At 43.1% G+C, this 20811-nt stretch overlaps 2 protein-coding genes across 3 annotated transcripts in view; both read right to left on the reverse strand.

Annotated features, from left to right (window-relative positions):
• LOC124288792 overlaps positions 1-20811 on the reverse strand; it is a 217243-nt gene that overhangs the window by 99482 nt on the left and 96950 nt on the right. The window lies entirely within an intron of this gene.
• On the reverse strand, positions 13904-20168 carry LOC124288957 (histone-lysine N-methyltransferase EHMT2-like). The gene is made up of 3 exons (XM_046725551.1): positions 20159-20168; positions 19861-19926; positions 13904-14322 (listed from the first exon to the last, which is right to left on the reverse strand). Exons 1-3 carry the CDS (start codon positions 20166-20168, stop codon positions 13904-13906), a joined length of 495 nt encoding a protein of 164 aa, XP_046581507.1.

Below are 20811 nucleotides of genomic sequence, written 5' to 3' on the forward strand. Positions count from 1 at the left end.
GGAAGACCAACACCGGTATGGACTGGTAGATGGAACGCCAATATCGGTATGTAGCTGGCAGATGGAACGCCAATATGGCATGTAGCTGGCAGATGGAAGGCCAACACTGGTGTATGTAGCTGGCAGATGGAACGACCATACTGGCATGCAGCTGACAGATTGAAGACCATACTGTATGTATGCTGACAGACGGAAGACCAATACCGGTATGTAGCGGCAGATGGAACAACACCGGTATAGCCAGCAGATGGAAGATTCCAATACCATATGTAGCTGGTAGATGGAAGACCAATACGGTATGTAACTGGCAGATGGAAACGTACTGGTATGTAACAGATGGAACGCCAATACTGGTATGTAGCTGGTAGATGGAAGACCAATACCGGTATGTAGCTGCCAGATGGAACACATACTGTAACTGGCAGATGGAAGACCAATACTGGTATGTAACTGGTGATGGCCAAGACCACTGGCAGATGGCATGTACAGATGGAAGACCAATACTGAAATGGATGGAAGGCCAGTACCAGTCAGATTGAAGACAGATGTCGCTGGAAGAAGACCACTGGTATGTATCGGCTGGTATGTAGCTGGCATGGAAGGCACCGGATGGAAGAACCACAGATTGAAGACCTGGTATAGCTGGCAGATGGTCAATACTGGTAGCTGGCAGATGGAAGACCAACACTGGTATGTATGGCACAGGAAGATGGAGCTGACAGATGGAACACTGGTATAGCTGGCAGATGGACGCCAATACTGGCATGTCAGCTGGCAGATGGAAGACCAATACTCGTATGTACTGGTATAGTAGCTGGCAGATGGAAAACCAATACTGGTATGCAGTAGATGGAAGACCAATACTGATATGTAGCTGGCAGATGGAAGACCACATACATGGATGCTAGTACTGGCAGATGGAAGATGGAAACTGACAGATGGAAGGCCAATACTGGTATGTAGCGCTGGCAGATGGAAGGCCAATACTGGTATAGCTGGCAGATGGAAGACCAATACACACAGGACCAATAGCGGTATGTAGCTGGCAGATGGAAGGCCAATACCGGTATGTAGCTGGCAGATGGAAGACCAATACTGGTATGTAGCAGGCGAGATGGACCAATACTGGAATGTAGAAGGCAGAGAAGGCCAATATGTAGGAATGGTAGCCAATAAGGACAGATGGAACACGAGTGATGGTATATAAGTGAGATGGAAGGCCAACACTGGTATGTAGCTACAGCAGATGGAAGACCAATACTGGTATGTAGCTACAGCAGATGGACGACCACACATGTAGGTATGGAAGGCCAATGACAGACGGAAGACCAATAGCGGATGGAGCTGGCAGATGGAAGACCAATAGTGGTATGTAGCTGGCAGATGGAAGACCAATACCGGTATGTAGCTGGCAGATGGAAGATGGAAGTAGCTGGCAGATGGAGGAATACTGGTATGTAGCTGGCAGATGGAAGACCAATACTGGTATGTAGCTGGCAGATGGAAGGCCACACTGGTATGTAACGACCAATACACACATGGAAGGCCAATAATGTAGCTGGCAGATGGTATACTGGTATGTAGCACAGACGGAAGGCACATGGATGGACCACAGGTATGTGGCAATGGGCCAATACCGGCATGTAGCTGTCAGATGGAAGGCCAATACTGGTATGTAGCTGGCAGATGGAACGGTAATACCATGGCAGATGGAAGGCCAACACTGGTATGTAGCTGGCAGATGGAAGACCACACAGTATGGCAGAGACCACATACTGGTATGGAAGATGGAAGACAACATACAGGTACTGGCAGATCGAAGGAACGGTATGCTTGATGGAAACACTGGTATGGTAGCTGGCAGATGGAAGGCCAACACTGGTATGTAGCTGGCAGATGGAAGACCACACTGGCATGTAGATGGTATGTAGCTGGCTTACATGGAAGACCAATCACACACATGTAGCTGGCAGATGGTAGACCACACTCGTAATGGAATGGAAGGTGAGGTATGTAATGGAATGGACCAATACTGGTATGTAGCTGGCAGATGAGACCAGACACACTGGCAGATGGAAGGTAAGTACCACACTATATGTAGCTATGGTAATGCCGGTATGTAACACAGATGGAAGACCATACTGGTATGGCTAGATGGAAGGCCAATACCGGTATGTAGCTGGCAGATGGAAGACCAATACCGGTATGTAGCTGGCAGATGGAAGACCAATACTGGTATGTAGCTTCTTAGATGGAAGACCAACACTGGTATGTAGCTGGCAGATGGAAGCACCAATAGGCTGGTAGGAAGTAGTAGCTAGATGGAGAAGGCCACTGGCAGATGGAAGCTGGCAGATGGAAGGCCAATACTGGTATGTAGCTGGCTGAGATGGAAGACCAACACTGGTATGTAGCTGGCAGATGGAAGGTAATACTGGTATGTAGCTGGCAGATGGAAGACCAATACTGGTATGTAGCTGGCAGATGGAAGACCAATACCGGTATGTAGCTGGCAGATGGAAGACCAATACCGGTATGTAGCTGGCAGATGGAAGACCAATACTGGTATGTAGCTGGCAGATGGAAGACAATACCGGTATGTAGCTGGCAGATGGAAGACCAATACTGGTATGTAGCTGGCAGATGGAAGACCAATACTGGCATGCTATGGAAGGCGAATACTGGATGCTGGAATGGAACCAATAGTGGTATGTAGCTGGCAGATGGAAGGCCAATACTGGTATGTAGCTGGCAGATGGAAGGCCAATACTGGTATGTAGCTGGCAGATGGAAGGCCAATACTGGTATGTAGCTGGCAGATGGAACGCCAATACCCTTATGTAGCTGGCAGATGGAAGACCAATAGCGGTATGTAGCTATCAGATGGAAGACCAATACTGGTATGTAGCTGGCAGATGGAAGGCCAGTACTGGTATATAGCTGACAGATGGAAGGCCAATACTGGTATGTAGCTGGCAGATGGTAGACCACTACTCGTATGTAGCTGGCAGATGGAAGGCCAATACCGGTATGTAACTGGCAGATGGAAGACCAATATCGGTATGTAGCTATCAGATGGAAGACCAATACTGGTATGTAGCTGGCAGATGGAAGACCAATACCGCTATGTAGCTGGCAGATGGAAGACCAATACCGGTATGTAGCTGGCAGATGGAAGGCCAACACTGGTATGTAGCTTGCAGATGGAAGACCAATACTGGTATGTAGCTGGCAGATGGAAGACCAATACTGGTATGTAGCTGGAAGATGGAAGACATAAATACAGGTATAACTGGCAGATGGAACGCCAATACTGGTATGTAGCTGGCAGATGGAAGGCCAATACCGGTATGTAGCTGGCAGATGGAAGACCAATACTGGTATGTAGCTGACAGATGGAAGGCCAATACTGGTATGTATGGAATGGAACCAACACTGGTATGTAGCTGGCAGATGGAAGGCCAATACTGGTATGTAGCTGGCAGATGGAAGGCCAATACTGGTATGGAAGACCAATACTGGCAGATGGAATGACCAACACTGGTATGTAGCTGACAGATGGAAGACAATACCGGTATGTAGCTGGCAGATGGAACGCCAATACTGGTATGTAGCTGACAGATGGAAGACCATACTGGTATGAAGCTGGCAGATGGAAGACCAATACCGGTATGTAGCTGGCAGATGGAAGACCCTGGTAGATGGAAGAATACTGGCAGATGGTATGTAGCTGGCAGATGATGAAGATAGCCAATACTGGTATGTATACTGGCAGATGGAAGACCAATACTGGTATGTAGCTGGCAGATGGAAGGCCAATACTGGTATGTAGCACAGATGGAAGACCAATACCGGTATGTAGATGGAGGGCAGATGGAAGACCAATACCGGTATGTAGCTGGCAGATGGAAGACCAATACTGGTATGTAGCTGGCAGATGGAAGAACCAATACTGGTATGTAGCTGGCAGATGGAAGGCCAATACTGGTATGTAGCTGGCAGATGGAAGGCCAATACTGGTATGTAGCTGGCAGATGGAAGGCCAATACTGGTATGTAGCTGGCAGATGGAAGACCACTTGTATGTACTGGCATGAAGGTAGCTGGCAGATGGAAGACCAATACGGTATGTAGCTGGCAGATGGAAGACCAATAGCCGTATGTAGCTGGCAGATGGAAGACCATACATGGTATGTAGCTGACAGATGGAAGACCAATACCGGTATGTAGCTGGCAGATGGCCAATGCCGGTATGACAGAGAAGACACACTGGTATGTACTGGTATGCAGCGGTAGATGCAGGAAGACACAATGACAGATGGGCCAACTGGTATGTAGCTGTAGGTACGCCAATACCGGTATGTAGCTGGCAGATGGAAGGTATGTACAGACCAATACTGGTATGTATGACAGAGCTGGTATGGCAGATGGAAGACCAACACTGGTATGGTAGTAGCTGGCAGATGGAAGACCAATACAGATGGAATGGAAGACCAATACTGGTATGTAGCTGGACAGATGGAAGACCAACACTGGTATGTAACTGGCAGATGGAAGACCAATACTGGTATGTAGTGCAGATGGAAGACCAGATGGAACGCCAATACCGGTATGTAGCTGGCAGATGGAAGGCCAACACTGGTATGTAGCTGGCAGATGGAAGACCAATACTGGTATGTAGCTGGCAGATGGAAGGCCAATACTGGTATGTAGCTGGCAGATGGAAGACCAATACTGGTATGTAGCTGGCAGATGGAAGACCAATACTGGTATGTAGCTGGCAGATGGAAGACCAATACCGGTATGTAGCTGGCAGATGGAAGGCCAACACTGGTATGTAGCTTGCAGATGGAAGACCAATACTGGTATGTAGCTGGCAGATGGAAGACCAATACTGGTAGTAGCTGGAAGATGGAAGACAAATACAGGTATGTAACTGGCAGATGGAACGCCAACACTGGTATGTAGCTGGCAGATGGAAGACCAATACCGGTATGAAGCCATACTGGTATGGCAGATGGAAGAACCAATACTGGTATGTAGCTGGCAGATGGAAGGCCAATACTGGTGCCAATGTAGAGTGGCAGATGGAAGACCAATACTGGTATGTAGCTGGCAGACAGATGGAAGACCAATACGGTATGTAGCTGGCAGATGGGAATACCGGTATGTACAGATGGAAGATAATATGTAGCTGGCAGATGGAACGCCAATACTGGCATTTAGGTGGCAGATGGAAGGCTAATACCGGTATGTAGCTGACAGACGGAAGACCAATACCGGTATGTAGCTGGCAGATGGAAGACCAATACCGGTATGTAACTGGCAGATGGAAGACGAATACTGGCATGTAGCTGGCAGATGGAAGGCCAATACTGGTATGTAGCTGGCAGATGGAACGCCAATAGTGGTATGTAGCTGGCAGATGGAAGGCCAGTACTGGTATATAGCTGACAGATGGAAGGCCAATACTGGTATGTAGCTGGCAGATGGAAGGCCAATACTTGTATGTAGCTGGCAGATGGAACGCCAATACTCTTATGTAGCTGGCAGATGGAAGACCAATAGCGGTATGTAGCTGGCAGATGGAAGACCAATAGCGGTATGTAACTGGCAGATGGAAGACCAATACTGGTATGTAGCTGGCAGATGGAAGACCGATACTGGTATGTAGCTGGCAGATGGAAGACCAAAACTGGTATGTAGCTGGCAGATGGAAGACCAATACCGGTATGTAGCTGGCAGATGGAAAGCCAATACTGGCATGTAGCTGGCAGATGGAAGGCCAATACTGGTATGTAGCTGGCAGATGGAACGCAAATACTGACATGCAGCTGGCAGATTGAAGACCAATACTGGTATGTAGCTTACAGACGGAAGACCAATACCGGTATGTAGCTGTCAGATGGAAGGCCAATACCGGTATGTAGCGGCAGATGGAAGACCAATGCCGGTATGTAGCTGGCAGATGGAAGACCAATACTGGTATGTAGCTTGCAGATGGAAGGCCAATACTGGAATGTAGCTGGCAGATGGAACGCCAATACTGGTATGTAGCTGGTATATGGAAGGCCAATACCGGTATGTAGCTGGCAGAGGGAAGACCAATACCGGTATGTAGCATGGAGATGGGAGACCAATACTGCTATGTAGCTGGCAAAAATTTAAGGCCAATACTGGTATGTAACTGGCAGATGGAAGACCAATACTGGAATGTAGGTGGCAGATGGAAGACCAATACTGGTATGTAGCTGGCAGATGGATGACCGATACTGGTATGTAGCTGGCAGATGGAAGACCAATACTGGTATGTAGCTGGCAGATGGAAGACCAATACCGGTATGTAGCTGGCAGATGGAAGGCCAATACTGGTATGTAGCTGGCAGATGGAACGCCAATACTGGCATGTAGGTGGCAGATGGAAGGCCAATACTGGTATGTAGCTGGCAGATGGAACGCCAATACTGACATGTAGCTGGCAGATTGAAGACCAATACTAGTATGTAGCTGACAGACGGAAGACCAATACCGGTATGTAGCTGACAGATGGAAGACCAATAGCGGTATGTAGCTGGCAGATGGAAGACCAATAGCGGTATGTAGCTATCAGATGGAAGACCAATACTGGTATGTAGCTGGCAGATGGAAGACCGATACTGGTATGTAGCTGGCAGATGGAAGACCAAAACCGGTATGTAGCTGGCAGATGGAAGGCCAATACCGCTATGTAGCTGCCAGATGGAACGCCAATACTGGCATGTAGGTGGCAGATGGAAGGCCAATACTGGTATGTAGCTGGCAGATTGAACGCCAATACTAACATGTAGCTGGCAAATTGAAGACGAATACTTTTATGTAGCTGACAGACGGAAGACCAATACCGGTATGTAGCTGGCAGATGGAAGGCCAATACCGGTATGTAGCGGCAGATGGAAGACCAATACCGGTATGTAGCTGGCAGATGGAAGACCAATACTGGCATGTAGCTGGCAGATGGAAGGCCAATACTGGTATGTAGCTGGCAGATGGAACGCCAATAGCGGTATGTAGCTGGCAGATGGAATGCCAATACTGGTATGTAGCTGACAGATGGAACGCCAATACTGGTATGTAGCTGGCAGATGGAACGCCAATACTGGTATGTAGGTAGCAGATGGAACGCCAATACCGGTATGTAGCTGGCAGATGGAAGGCCAATACTGGTATGTAGCTGGCAGATGGAAGACCAATACCGGTATGTAGCTGGCAGATGGAAGGCCAATACTGGTATGTAGCTGGTAGATGGAAGACCAACATGGTATGTAGCTGACAGATGGAAGGCCAATACTGGTATGTAGCTGGCAGATGGAAGACCAATACTGGTATGTAGCTGAATGATGGAAAGCCAATACTGGTATGTAGCTAGCAGATGGAAGACCAATACTGGTATGTAGCTGGCAGATGGTAGGTCAATACTGGTATGTAGCTGGCAGATGGAAGACCAATACTGGTATGTAGCTGGCAGATGGAAGACCAATACTGGTATGTAGCTGGCAGATGGAAAACCAATACTGGTATGTAGCTGAATGATGGAAAGCCAATACTGGTATATGAAAGGCCAATACCGGTATGTAGCTGGCAGAGGGAAGACCAATACCGGTATGTAGCATGGAGATTGGAGACCAATACTGCTATGTAGCTGGGAAAAATTTAAGGCCAATACTGGTATGTAACTGGCAGATGGAAGACCAATACTGGAATGTAGGTGGCAGATGGAAGACTAATACTGAAATGTAATTGGCAGATGGAAGGCCAATACTGGTATGTAGCTGGCAGATGGAAGACCAATACTGGTATGTAGCTGATGGAAGGCCAAGAGTGACAAGAGCTGAATTTGCATCTGACATTGCACTCTAAATGTGTGAAAACACTCCTTGTGTAATTATAAATTGTAACGCTGAATATGACAGCATTCTTTCAGCAGGAATCCACAAAACATGATTCAATGGAATTGCAGAGGACTTAAGAATAATTATAACGAATTACAGTTGTTGATTCAAGACTTCAAACCATCCGCGTTTTGTCTCCAAGAAACCGACATCCGTCGGTACAGTTCCTACCACTCCTTTTCTCCTCCCGGTGTAAAAGGCACTTCTATCCTGGGGAGGCATAGCCCTGTTCCACTTAACACCAACCTACAAACTGTTGCTGTCCGCATGACTCTGAACATAGGGCTTACGCTATGTTCACTCTATCTTCCTCCCTCCTCAACTGTCCACCTATCAGATATTCAGAACTTGTATAATCAACTCCCAAAGCCCTGCATAATCATGGGCGACCTGAACGGCCATAACCCTCTATCGGGGAGTACTGATACAAATAATAAGGGAAAGGTCCTTAAAGATTTTCTCTCCAATAATGATCTATGCATCTTCAACGATGGGTCAAACACCTATCTCCATCCTGCCACTGGAACATACTCTGCACTTGATCTATCACTTACGGATTCTAATCTCTTAAACGAGTTTGAATGGTCGGTCCACGATGACCTTTGTGGAAGTGACCACTTCCCAACTAGTTTTACTCCTGTTACTCCCGCGGATGAACCACCTTCAACAAGATGGAATTTTACTAAGGCCAATTGGCCATTATTCCAAACACTCTGCTCTGAAAAGATTATACCTGACAACTTCAGGAATGTTCCTGATCCCATGGAACTATTTTCTGATATCTTAAATACTATTGGAGACGAAACCATTCCTAAGTCCTCTGCAAACCCGCGCATTTGCAAACCATGGTTTGATACAAACTGCAAACAAGCTAGGAAAAATGAGAAGAAGGCGGAAAAATACTTCTGTCAACATCCTACTGTGCATAACCTGAATGCCGTTAAAATGACAAATGCCAGGGCAAGACGTACATTTAACAAACTAAACGCCGGTCATGGAGGAAATATGTGTCCAAAATCAACCCCGGCACACCCATGTCCAAGGTGTGGAACATGATTCAAAAGATTAAGGGCACAGGATCCACAACTGGTGGTTGCCATCTCAATAAAGTTGAAATTGCAAACAAACTTGGCGAAACTTTGGCAAACCACTCCTCCTCGTCAAACTATAACCCCAAGTTCCAGAAATACCAAACCCAACAAGAAAAGAAATCAGTCAATTTTAACTCTGATAATAGTGAGGATTACAATGAAACGTTTTCTCTCCATGAACTACGTACTGCACTAGGGCAGGCTCACGACACTGCAGCAGGAGCTGATGATATTCATTATCAGCTTCTGAAACACCTTCCTGATTCAAGTTTGGAAACTCTACTCAATATATTTGATGACATTTGGACAACCGGCAACTTTCCTTCTTCGTGGCACAACGCCATTATCATCACTATACCAAAACCTGGCCGGGATCATACCGATCCCTCAAACTACCGTCCTATATCACTAACCAGCTGTGTTTGTAAAACCATGGAGCGCATGGTCAACAATCGATTAATCTGGTACTTGGAGACCAATAACCTCCATAGTGACCTTCAATGTGGTTTCCGAAAAAAACGAAGTACCATTGACCATCTGGTGCGTCTGGAATCTTTCATAAAAATTTCATCGTCAACAAACAACATACTGTATCTATCTTCTTCGATTTAGAAAAAGCATACGATACAACGTGGAAACATGGTATCTTAAAAGATTTACATGAATTTGGATTGAGGGGCAGATTACCTCAGTTCATATCTCAGTTTTTAAACAACAGACAATTTCAAGTTCGGGTAGGTTCCACATTGTCTGATTGTTTTCACCAAGATCTGGGCATCCTTCAAGGCAGCATCCTGTCTGTCACCCTGTTTAGCATCAAAATAAACAGCCTCACTAACGTCCTGAACAGTTGTGTAGATGGGTCCGTTTTCGTGGACGATTTCAATATTTCATGCTGTGGTAAGAACATGCACACAATAGAAAGGCAGCTACAACTCTGCCTTAACAAAATAAAAAAATGGGCCAATGAAAATGGCTTTAAGTTTTCAAAATCCAAACAAATTGTATTACCTTTTGTCGTAAATACAGACCACTCAAGGATCCAGACGTATCTTTAGATGGTACTCCCATCAAGGTAGTAGAAGAGGCCAAATTCCTGAGACTCATATTCGACCGCTACCTGACATTCTTACAACACATAAAATATTTGAAAACCAAGTGTTTGAAGGCTCTGGACTTACTAAAAGTCGTTTCAAATACAGAGTGGGGAGGGGATCAGATTACCCTCTTCCACTTGTAAAGATCTTTCGTTCGCTCTAAACTAGACACGGCTCCATTGTTTATGGTGGAGCCTGCAAAAGCAATTTAGAAAAAATAGATTCTATCCACCACCAAGGCCTGAGGCTCTGCCTGGGAGCTTTTAGGACCTCTCCGGTATAGACAGTCTATATGCAGAGGCTAACGAACCTTCCCTTGAACAACGCCGCATTAAACTTTCACTGCAGCATATCACTAAACTACGTTCAAATCAGTCCAATCCAGCATACAATTGTGTTTTCAACCCTCTCTATGAAAACTTGTTTCCTAAACTGCCAAGCCTGGTTCCACCACTTGGAAATCAAAATCCAACCACACATATCTGCAGCTAAAATTGATCTCAATAGCATAGCACCCTACCGACTCCTGTCTTCACCACCCTGGCAGATGGTGAAACCTCAGGTCGATCTTACCCTCACTAAACTGAAAAAGTCTGAAACAAATCCCTTGGTGTTCCAGCAGGAATACATCCAGTTACGTTCCAAATATGACACCCATAGATCCATTTTCACAGACGGATCCAAGCATGAGGGCCAAGTTGCCAGTGCTACAGTCATTGGATCTAAGACTGTCTCCTCTAGGATTCCCGACAACAGTTCCATTTTCACTGCCGAGGCCAAAGCTATCTTTTCAGCTTTGACCTGTATTAAACAGCAGAATCATTCCAAAAACTTCATCGTTTTCACAGATGCATTATCTTGCCTTCAAGCACTTCAAAATGTTACTTCAAGTCATCCAATCATTCTGGACATGTTAGAACTTTACAACAACCTCTCTACTGCCCAATGTGACATCGTGCTCTGCTGGTTGCCGGGTCACGTCGGCATAGCAGGTAACACAAAAGCCGATGCTGCAGCAAAAGCAGCTCTTGACAAGCCCCTATCTCCACTGCTGATCCCGTACAGTGATTTCAAACCCACTATCAAAAGCTATACTCGGGACCTCATGCAAAAAGATGGGACGGAAGTAGGAAGAAAAAAACTGTATGAATTGAAGCCAACAATTGGTTATACCTACTTGGGTTATCAGTCAAGACGTGATGAGGTAACTTTACGACGATGTCGTATTGGCCACAGTCGGTTTACTCATGACTATCTCCTGAAAACGGATGGGGATGTACCCCCATGTGTGTCTCTTACGAGGAGGTTTTCACCATCAAGCATATCCTGCTTGAATGCGTGGACTTACCGTCTGCAAGGGACTCACATTATGATGCAGCAAATCTGAAAGATCTGTTCTCCCGCGTGAGCGTTCATCCGATAGTGAACTACCTGAGGGAAGTTGATCTGTATCATAAATTGTAACTGTGCAATGTGACTTACAAAGAGCCTACCTTTAAATTTGGTGCTATGACTTTTTCTGCTTTTAAATGGCAATGTAATGAATATATGTTTTTGAAATACATCTCATTCCGAGTTTGTTCTTACAATGTTTATCAATGCCAACTTGTTCTCGTCACTATATGGCTGGAACAATGCCGATGTGACGCAAAACCCAACTCAACTCAACTCTTTTAGCAGGACCATTCAAGATGCAATTCTGATGTTTTGCCGGGAAATGTATACAAGTTTACCTATACACTGATCTGTGTTTCCTTGAAACAAATGTAAGAACAAGGTACAATCCATATGAAAGTGGGGCGGTGGGGTAGCCTAGTGGGTAAGGCGTTGGCTCGTAACGACGAAGACCCGGGTTCCATTGTCCACATGGCCACAATGTGTGAAGCCCATTTCTGGTGTCCCCCGCAGTGGTATTGCTGGAATATTGCTAATAGCGGCGTAAAACTAAACTCAGTCAGTCAGCCATATGAAAAGTTCATTCATATAACTGTGAGACCTTAAGAAGCTTAATAAAACAAAACTATACAAAACATTAAATGTCTGTTGTGCTTTGTTCTCTAGCACAGTGACAAGAAGAAACATTATATGAAATACAAAGGACATGACAAGGCTCGCTAGATACAACGTTTATTCCTAATGCGGGATATTAACCATCCCAAAACACACTCGTGTGATGACCCATATTTCCGTCATTTATGGCAAGTTATTTTATACATTGGATGCATAATGTTCTACATAAGAATCAATTTCCACAGTTACATCAGGCAGTATTTTCCTAGTTTCCCTAAAGAATAAAATAAAGATAGACCCGTCGAACTGAGCTGTACGATAAAAGCGGAGAAAATTAATACTGTTTTTACGGCATAACAAAATAGCGGAAAACAATTTACAATGTTCCCTTTACAAGCCGTATAAGTATGTGTACTTGAATTTACGTCATTATCAACTTGTGTGTAATTGTCACTTCCGATCGTTTCGTATTGGTTCTTGTTTCACCAATTTTTACATTGTCAAACAGAATAACTCGTATAAATTACATTGAATTTACAACAGCATACCGTTGTCATGAGTTAAGAAGAGTTTTGAATTTATATTATCAATTAATCCGTAATGAATAGACACACTTGTTACAATGCACATATTCTTTACATTTACAAAAGAGATTTGTTAAATTCCTACCTATTCTCGGCCTTTTTAATCACAGCATTGCCCTTTTCTGTCATACTGCCGTGAAATGTCAATGTCAAAGCCAACTTGTTAGGGGAAGTAACTCCTGTTTTTTCCTAGGTGACTTTTGTCTTTGTGAGATGACGAATAATGTCAGTTCAAGTAAGGATTTTCATACAAAAACACAAAAAAAACCAAAACAACAATGACAAATAAAGTGAAAATTTCAGGAAGTATGGAAATTCGAATTGTAGTGGCAATTGGATATTAAAAAGTCTCATTAAATATTTTAAACCCATTCGAGTACGAGTTTACTCAAATTTCTGGACACAAGATTTTAATTTTCATATGTATGACGTTTCCTTCTAGATCTACGAAGTCCATCCAAGGCTTAATTGCACCGCTTTCATCCTTTATACTTGGATATCTAGTCTTTCCATTTATCTTGTAAACCAGATTGTAGGTGCCGTTGTCTAAGTGTTTTAATGCAATGAATTATGGGTGACTGCTTTCTTACTAGTTAGCATCTGTCTTAGCTGGGACACTTTCGAGAAGTGGCACCCAGTCATCCAGCTACCAGTGTGCTGCACTGTAACACATGGCGCAGAAAACAGCTGGTGGACCTTGTACAACCCCAATATGTAAAATCAACACAATATGTAAAAACTAACGCAACATGTAAAAACTTAACGCAAAACGTAAAGCTTTACATATTGCGTTAGTTTTACATATTATGTTGATTTTACATATTGGGGTTGTACAGACCTCGGCTTTGTAAGAGGTTACAGTGCAGATGTAAACGAACAGTTTGTTGTTGTCTGTTCTACCATTAGTCAGAAAATATGGCGGACTCGTAATCAAAACAGATCTACTTTATTACAAACAGGGTTGACATAACGACGATACACCATCAATATTTAGTCAGCAATATCCTTACCTGATCATGTTTCCAAACACAGGACAATGTCTGAAAGTGTTCTCATTGTTCAAGATTTATTTCCCCTAAAACACATAAAGTACTCTCACCTTAATACTGAATTATTAACAACGTGGTCACGTCAACGGCTCACGCAACGTCACTGTCAATAACGGCGTGTCCTCCATCACTGACCGCATCAACACTACACATTAACTCCACTGTGTACCACGATGATGAACAGTTGATGATGTCCCTTGCCTCTCGCCACGTCGGCCGCTGTATCCCCGTTGTTGTTCGTGGCGTCGATGTCCACCCCGTCCAGAAACAGTACAAACTCCACTGTCTTCCTGTCTCCTCCCACACAGGCCCAGTGAAGGATGTTGTCACCGTCATTAGTCACCAGTGACACATCAGCACCTCGCCTAACAAGGAGCTCCACCCCATCTCTGTGTCCCCTCAGTGCTGCCCACATCACCGGTGTCCTCCCGAACACATCTCTACTGTTGACGTCAATCCGACTTGTGTCCAGGATCCGCTTCACCTCCGCCAGGTTCCCCTTCATGCAGGCGGCACGGAGGTCGGCGTCTGCCCGGGCGTCTCTCCGTGCGGGTGTCGATGTCGCTGTAACACAAAGTAAACTCTGTACACAGGTCGGACATCTTCATCTTACAGCTACATTGTTCACATCTTACACTGATGATACAAAACACTCGATAAATCATCTATACAGGCAGTATGGCTGACAGCATAATGGCGGGTGTACAGGGAATCACAAGAACTGACAGCAACATGGCGGGTGTACAGTGAATCACAAGAACTGACAACAACATGGAGGGTGTACAGGGAATCACAAGAACTGACAGCAACATGGCGGGTGTCCAGGGAATCACAAGAACTGAGAGCAACATGTCGGGTGTACAAGGGAATCACAAAAACTGACAACAACATGGCTGGTGTACAGGGAATCACAAGAACTCACGGCAACATGTCGGGTATACAGGGAATCACAAGAACTGACAGCAACATGGCGGGTGTACAAGGGAATCACAAGAACAGACAACAACATTGCGGGTGTACAGGGAATCACAAGAACTGACAACAACATGGCTGGTGTACAGGGAATCACAAGAACTCACAGCAACATGTCGGGTATACAGGGAATCACAAGAACTGACAGCAACATGGTGGGTGTACAAGGGAATCACAAGAACTGACAACAACATGTCGGGTATACAGGGAATCACAAGAACTGACCGCAACATGGTGGGTGTACAGGGAATCACAAGAACTGACAACAACATGTCGGGTGTACAGAAAATCACAAGAACTGACAACAACATGGCTGGTGTACAGGGAATCACAAGAACTCACAGCAACATGTCGGGTATACAGGGAATCACAAGAACTGACAGCAACATGGCGGGTGTACAAGGGAATCACAAGAACTGACAACATGGCGGGTGTACAGGGAATCACAAGAACTGACAACAACATGTCGGGTGTACAGGGAATCACAAGAACTGACAGCAACATGGCGGGTGTACAGGGAATCACAAGAACTGACAACAACATGGCGGGTGTACAAGGGAATCACAAGAACTGACAGCAACATGGCGGGTATACAGGGAATCACAAGAACTGACAACAACATGGCGGGTGTACAAGGGAATCACAAGAACAGACAACAACATTGCGGGTGTACAGGGAATCACAAGAACTGACAGCAACATGGCGGGTGTACAAGGGAATCACAAGAACAGACAACAACATTGCGGGTGTACAGGGAATCACAAGAACTGACAACAACATGGCTGGTGTACAGGGAATCACAAGAACTCACAGCAACATGTCGGGTATACAGGGAATCACAAGAACTGACAGCAACATGGTGGGTGTACAAGGGAATCACAAGAACTGACAACAACATGTCGGGTATACAGGGAATCACAAGAACTGACCGCAACATGGTGGGTGTACAGGGAATCACAAGAACTGACAACAACATGTCGGGTGTACAGAAAATCACAAGAACTGACAACAACATGGCTGGTGTACAGGGAATCACAAGAACTCACAGCAACATGTCGGGTATACAGGGAATCACAAGAACTGACAGCAACATGGCGGGTGTACAAGGGAATCACAAGAACTGACAACATGGCGGGTGTACAGGGAATCACAAGAACTGACAACAACATGTCGGGTGTACAGGGAATCACAAGAACTGACAGCAACATGGCGGGTGTACAGGGAATCACAAGAACTGACAACAACATGGCGGGTGTACAGGGAATCACAAGAACTGACAGCAACATGGCGGGTATACAGGGAATCACAAGAACTGACAACAACATGTCGGGTGTACAGGGAATCACAAGAACTGACAACAACATGGTGGGTGCACAGGGAATCACAAGAACTGACAGCAACATGGCGGGTGTACAGGGAATCACAAGAACTGACAGCAACATGGCGGGTGTACAGGGAATCCAGGAACTGACAACAACATGGCGGGTGTACAGGGAATCACAAAAACTGACAACAACATGGCTGGTGTACAGGGAATCACAAGAACTCACAGCAACATGGCGGGTATACAGGGAATCACAAGAACTGACAGCAACATGGCGGGTGTACAGGGAGTCACAAGAACTGACAGCAACATGGCGGGTGTACAGGGAATCACAAGAACTGACAACAACATGGAGGGTGTCCAGGGAATCACAAGAACTGACAGCAACATGGCGGGTGGACAGGGATCCCAAGAACTGGTTCTTCACACATTAGATATTGCCATGATTTTGTAACAACTGACAGTTCTAACACAGTTTTGTGTATGTGTGGAGAGTTGTCTGTCCACTACAACACACGTGACATTGTCTCCATCCACTCGTGTGTCAGGTCTAAAGGATGTCAAGTTAAGGATGTAAGCATTGTTGAAATATTACCAGGTGCGTTAGGAAATATGAAACATATTTTCTCCAATTTTTAGTTTTGATCATAAGTCACAACAAGTATGATTTATCTAATCCTAAATTATCAACAGGTTCGACCAGTGCCATGACATTCACATACGTATTACGTATAACGTATTTTGCATCCACAATAAACAAAAGAATTTGTATAGAAAAGAAAACATGAAGTTTTAGACAATGTTTAAATGTATGTTTCCTTCCAGACATTATAGTGAGGAAGTCCCAAAGAATATCTCTGAGAATACATGTATATAAATTAGAGAGAAAAGACCAAACTATGTAAACCAGTTTCCTTCCAGACATTATAGTAAGGAAGTCCCAAAGAATATCTATAACAATACATGTATATAAATTAGAGAGAAAAGACCAAACTATGTAAACCAGTTTCCTTCCAGACATTATAGTAAGGAAGTCCCAAAGAATATCTATAACAATACATGTATATAAATTAGAGAGAAAAGACCAAACTATGTAAACCAGTTTCCTTCCAGACATTATAGTAAGGAAGTCCCAAAGAATATCTATAACAATACATGTATATAAATTAGAGAGAAAAGACCAAACTATGTAAACCAGTTTCCTTCCAGACATTATAGTGAGGAAGTCCCAAAGAATATCTCTGAGAATACATGTATATAAATTAGAGAGAAAAGACCAAACTATGTAAACCAGTTTCCCTCCAGACATTATAGTAAGGAAGTCCCAAAGAATATCTATAACAATACATGTATATAAATTAGAGAGAAAAGACCAAACTATGTAAACCAGTTTCCTTCCAGACATTATAGTAAGGAAGTCCCAAAGAATATCTATAACAATACATGTATATAAATTAGAGAGAAAAGACCAAACTATGTAAAACCAGTTTCCCTCCAGACATTATAGTAAGGAAGTCCCAAAGAATATCTATAACAATACATGTATATAAATTAGAGAGAAAAGACCAAACTATGTAAACCAGTTTCCTTCCAGACATTATAGTAAGGAAGTCCCAAAGAATATCTATAACAATACATGTATATAAATTAGAGAGAAAAGACCAAACTATGTAAACCAGTTTCCTTCCAGACATTATAGTGAGGAAGTCCCAAAGAATATCTCTGAGAATACATGTATATAAATTAGAGAGAAAAGACCAAACTATGTAAACCAGTTTCCTTCCAGACATTATAGTAAGGAAGTCCCAAAGAATATCTATAACAATACATGTATATAAATTAGAGAGAAAAGACCAAACTATGTAAACCAGTTTCCTTCCAGACATTATAGTGAGGAAGTCCCAAAGAATATCTCTGAGAATACATGTATATAAATTAGAGAGAAAAGACCAAACTATGTAAACCAGTTTCCTCCAGACATTATAGTAAGGAAGTCCCAAAGAATATCTATAACAATACATGTATATAAATTAGAGAGAAAAGACCAAACTATGTAAACCAGTTTCCTTCCAGACATTATAGTAAGGAAGTCCCAAAGAATATCTATAACAATACATGTATATAAATTAGAGAGAAAAAGACCAAACTATGTAAACCAGTTTCCTTCCAGACATTATAGTGAGGAAGTCCCAAAGAATATCTCTGAGAATACATGTATATAAATTAGAGAGAAAAGACCAAACTATGTAAACCAGTTTCCTTCCAGACATTATAGTAAGGAAGTCCCAAAGAATATCTATAACAATACATGTATATAAATTAGAGAGAAAAGACCAAACTATGTAAACCAGTTTCCTTCCAGACATTATAGTGAGGAAGTCCCAAAGAATATCTCTGAGAATACATGTATATAAATTAGAGAGAAAAGACCAAACTATGTAAAACCAGTTCCCTCCAGACATTATAGTAAGGAAGTCCCAAAGAATATCTATAACAATACATGTATATAAATTAGAGAGAAAAGACCAAACTATGTAAACCAGTTTCCTTCCAGACATTATAGTGAGGAAGTCCCAAAGAATATCTCTGAGAATACATGTATATAAATTAGAGAGAAAAGACCAAACTATGTAAACCAGTTTCCTTCCAGACATTATAGTAAGGAAGTCCCAAAGAATATCTATAACAATACATGTATATAAATTAGAGAGAAAAGACCAAACTATGTAAACCAGTTTCCTTCCAGACATTATAGTGAGGAAGTCCCAAAGAATATCTCTGAGAATACATGTATATAAATTAGAGAGAAAAGACCAAACTATGTAAACCAGTTTCCCTCCAGACATTATAGTAAGGAAGTCCCAAAGAATATCTATAACAATACATGTATATAAATTAGAGAGAAAAAACCAAACTATGTAAACCATTTGCTGGGATCTTTGTCTTAGTTCAGCTCTTAAAACCTACTTCATATTCTGCTTATCATTTAATAACATTAGCATTGTTATTTCAAACCCTTTCATACATCAGACTTTCACCATAAACCGCTCGTTATAACGATCGCACTTTATACACATGTATGCGGCGTGAATCACTGCTTGTACCACATGGTACCTGGGTTACGAGTGATCGCGAACAGATTTGCAGGAAAGATTTGCTACCAATGAAAACAGTTCAACGATTCTGACTGTATTTACGTGAAGTTACTACAGGTTGATAGCAAGATTTTCTAACTTATCAATGACCCTTTAAGGTCCGTGGTAGAATAGGTCTTCAGCAACCCATTCTTGTCATAAAAGGCGACTATGCTTGTCGTAAAAGGCGACTAATTAACGAGATCGGGTGGTCAGGCTCGCTGACTTGGTGACACATGTCATCGGTTCCCAATTGCGTAGATCGATGCTCATGCTGTTGATCACTGGATTATTTACAGACCGCCGCCATAAAGCTGGAATATTGCTGAGTGCGGTGTAACACTAAACTCACTCAATCTAACTTATCAATAAATCATAATATCATGTCCAATATTGAGCGAAGTCTTTTTGATGACTGGACCATTTAGACATCATTAATGTTGAAGAGAAAATCGACTCCAGCTGAGCATTATGCAATTCGGTTACACTTTTTATAGAAATCAGAACTTTGTGGCACTTCTTATACAAGATAAACACCAGTGAAGGCAGCTAGCCAATGGTGACGTACTCATGTCACACAACAGTTCCTCAACTGACTTTGTTGATATTATTCTGAAACACATCTGATAACATTGTAGATGTATATATGTACACAATGACATTTCAACCTACCGCATCGAGTACAGGTCTGTTCCGTCCCCTTGTACAGAAGTTCTATCTCGCTTGTGTCACTGAAGGCTGGAACACAGACTAAATGATACGGGAACCACTACATGGACATCGTCGGGGACGTGGAGGACATAGAGACAACTACACCATGTGCTGGATACACCACTCTTGTTACTGGAGGCATTAACATACATGTAAGCTGGAGCAAACTGGTATTACTGCTGGTATTAGGTGGACAGTAATTCCACTGACTGAGAATGATCCTTTGTAAATGACAGAAAGTCACATTTCTAAAAAGTACTGAGCGTCATGCGCTTGAATAGCTTAGTTTGTACATGGGTGCTAACTGTGGGTGGAGGGCATATGTATGTATGATATATGTATTTATGAAAAGGTAATTTATAAAAGTTCACTTAAAGCCCAACCCGTTTTATGGTTTCCACAATGTTTTGTGACGCCTTCATGTTATTGCCGTATTAAAGCAAAGTAATAAGGCCATGAGTGAGTGAGTGATGTTCCACCAAGAGGATGGCAGCAAGGTAACATGCATGTGTAGATGGTGGACACAGCAAAGTGCATACACACAATCAGGATATGATTCTCCACGAATTCTTCACTTTAGGTATATCATAAAGTCATTTTTGTGTATCCATTTTGAGGTTTTTACAGTACGGATAAAAACGTAATCCTGAACGGTATTTTAGAAACATCCGTTTCGAAACAAAAGGTGAACAACTGGAAAATATTAGGTGATGTTTTCAACAGATCTCTATCCTCATTATTGTTTTATATAATCTATCCTCATTATTGTTTTATATAACAGGATAACATAATTGAAAAGCACCGATGTTCGAGTGCTTTGGTAATCGTTTTAGAGAGAAATAGATTTATCGTTCTTGTGGGAAGTTTGGATGTTCAATATGAAATGCCTCCAGGGGTTCACATAGTGTTTAA

Source organism: Haliotis rubra, unplaced genomic scaffold, assembly GCF_003918875.1.
Source record: "Haliotis rubra isolate DU_JTF1 unplaced genomic scaffold, ASM391887v1 Scf1114, whole genome shotgun sequence".
Lineage (NCBI taxonomy): Eukaryota > Metazoa > Mollusca > Gastropoda > Lepetellida > Haliotidae > Haliotis > Haliotis rubra.

Bases quoted from the DNA above. Each gene is read 5' to 3' on its own strand.
- LOC124288957 (XM_046725551.1), bottom strand. The intron at 14,323-19,860 runs GTAGGTTGAAAT...TTTGTGTTACAG, and splicing joins ACAGACCTGTACTCGATGCG to CGACATCGACACCCGCACGG.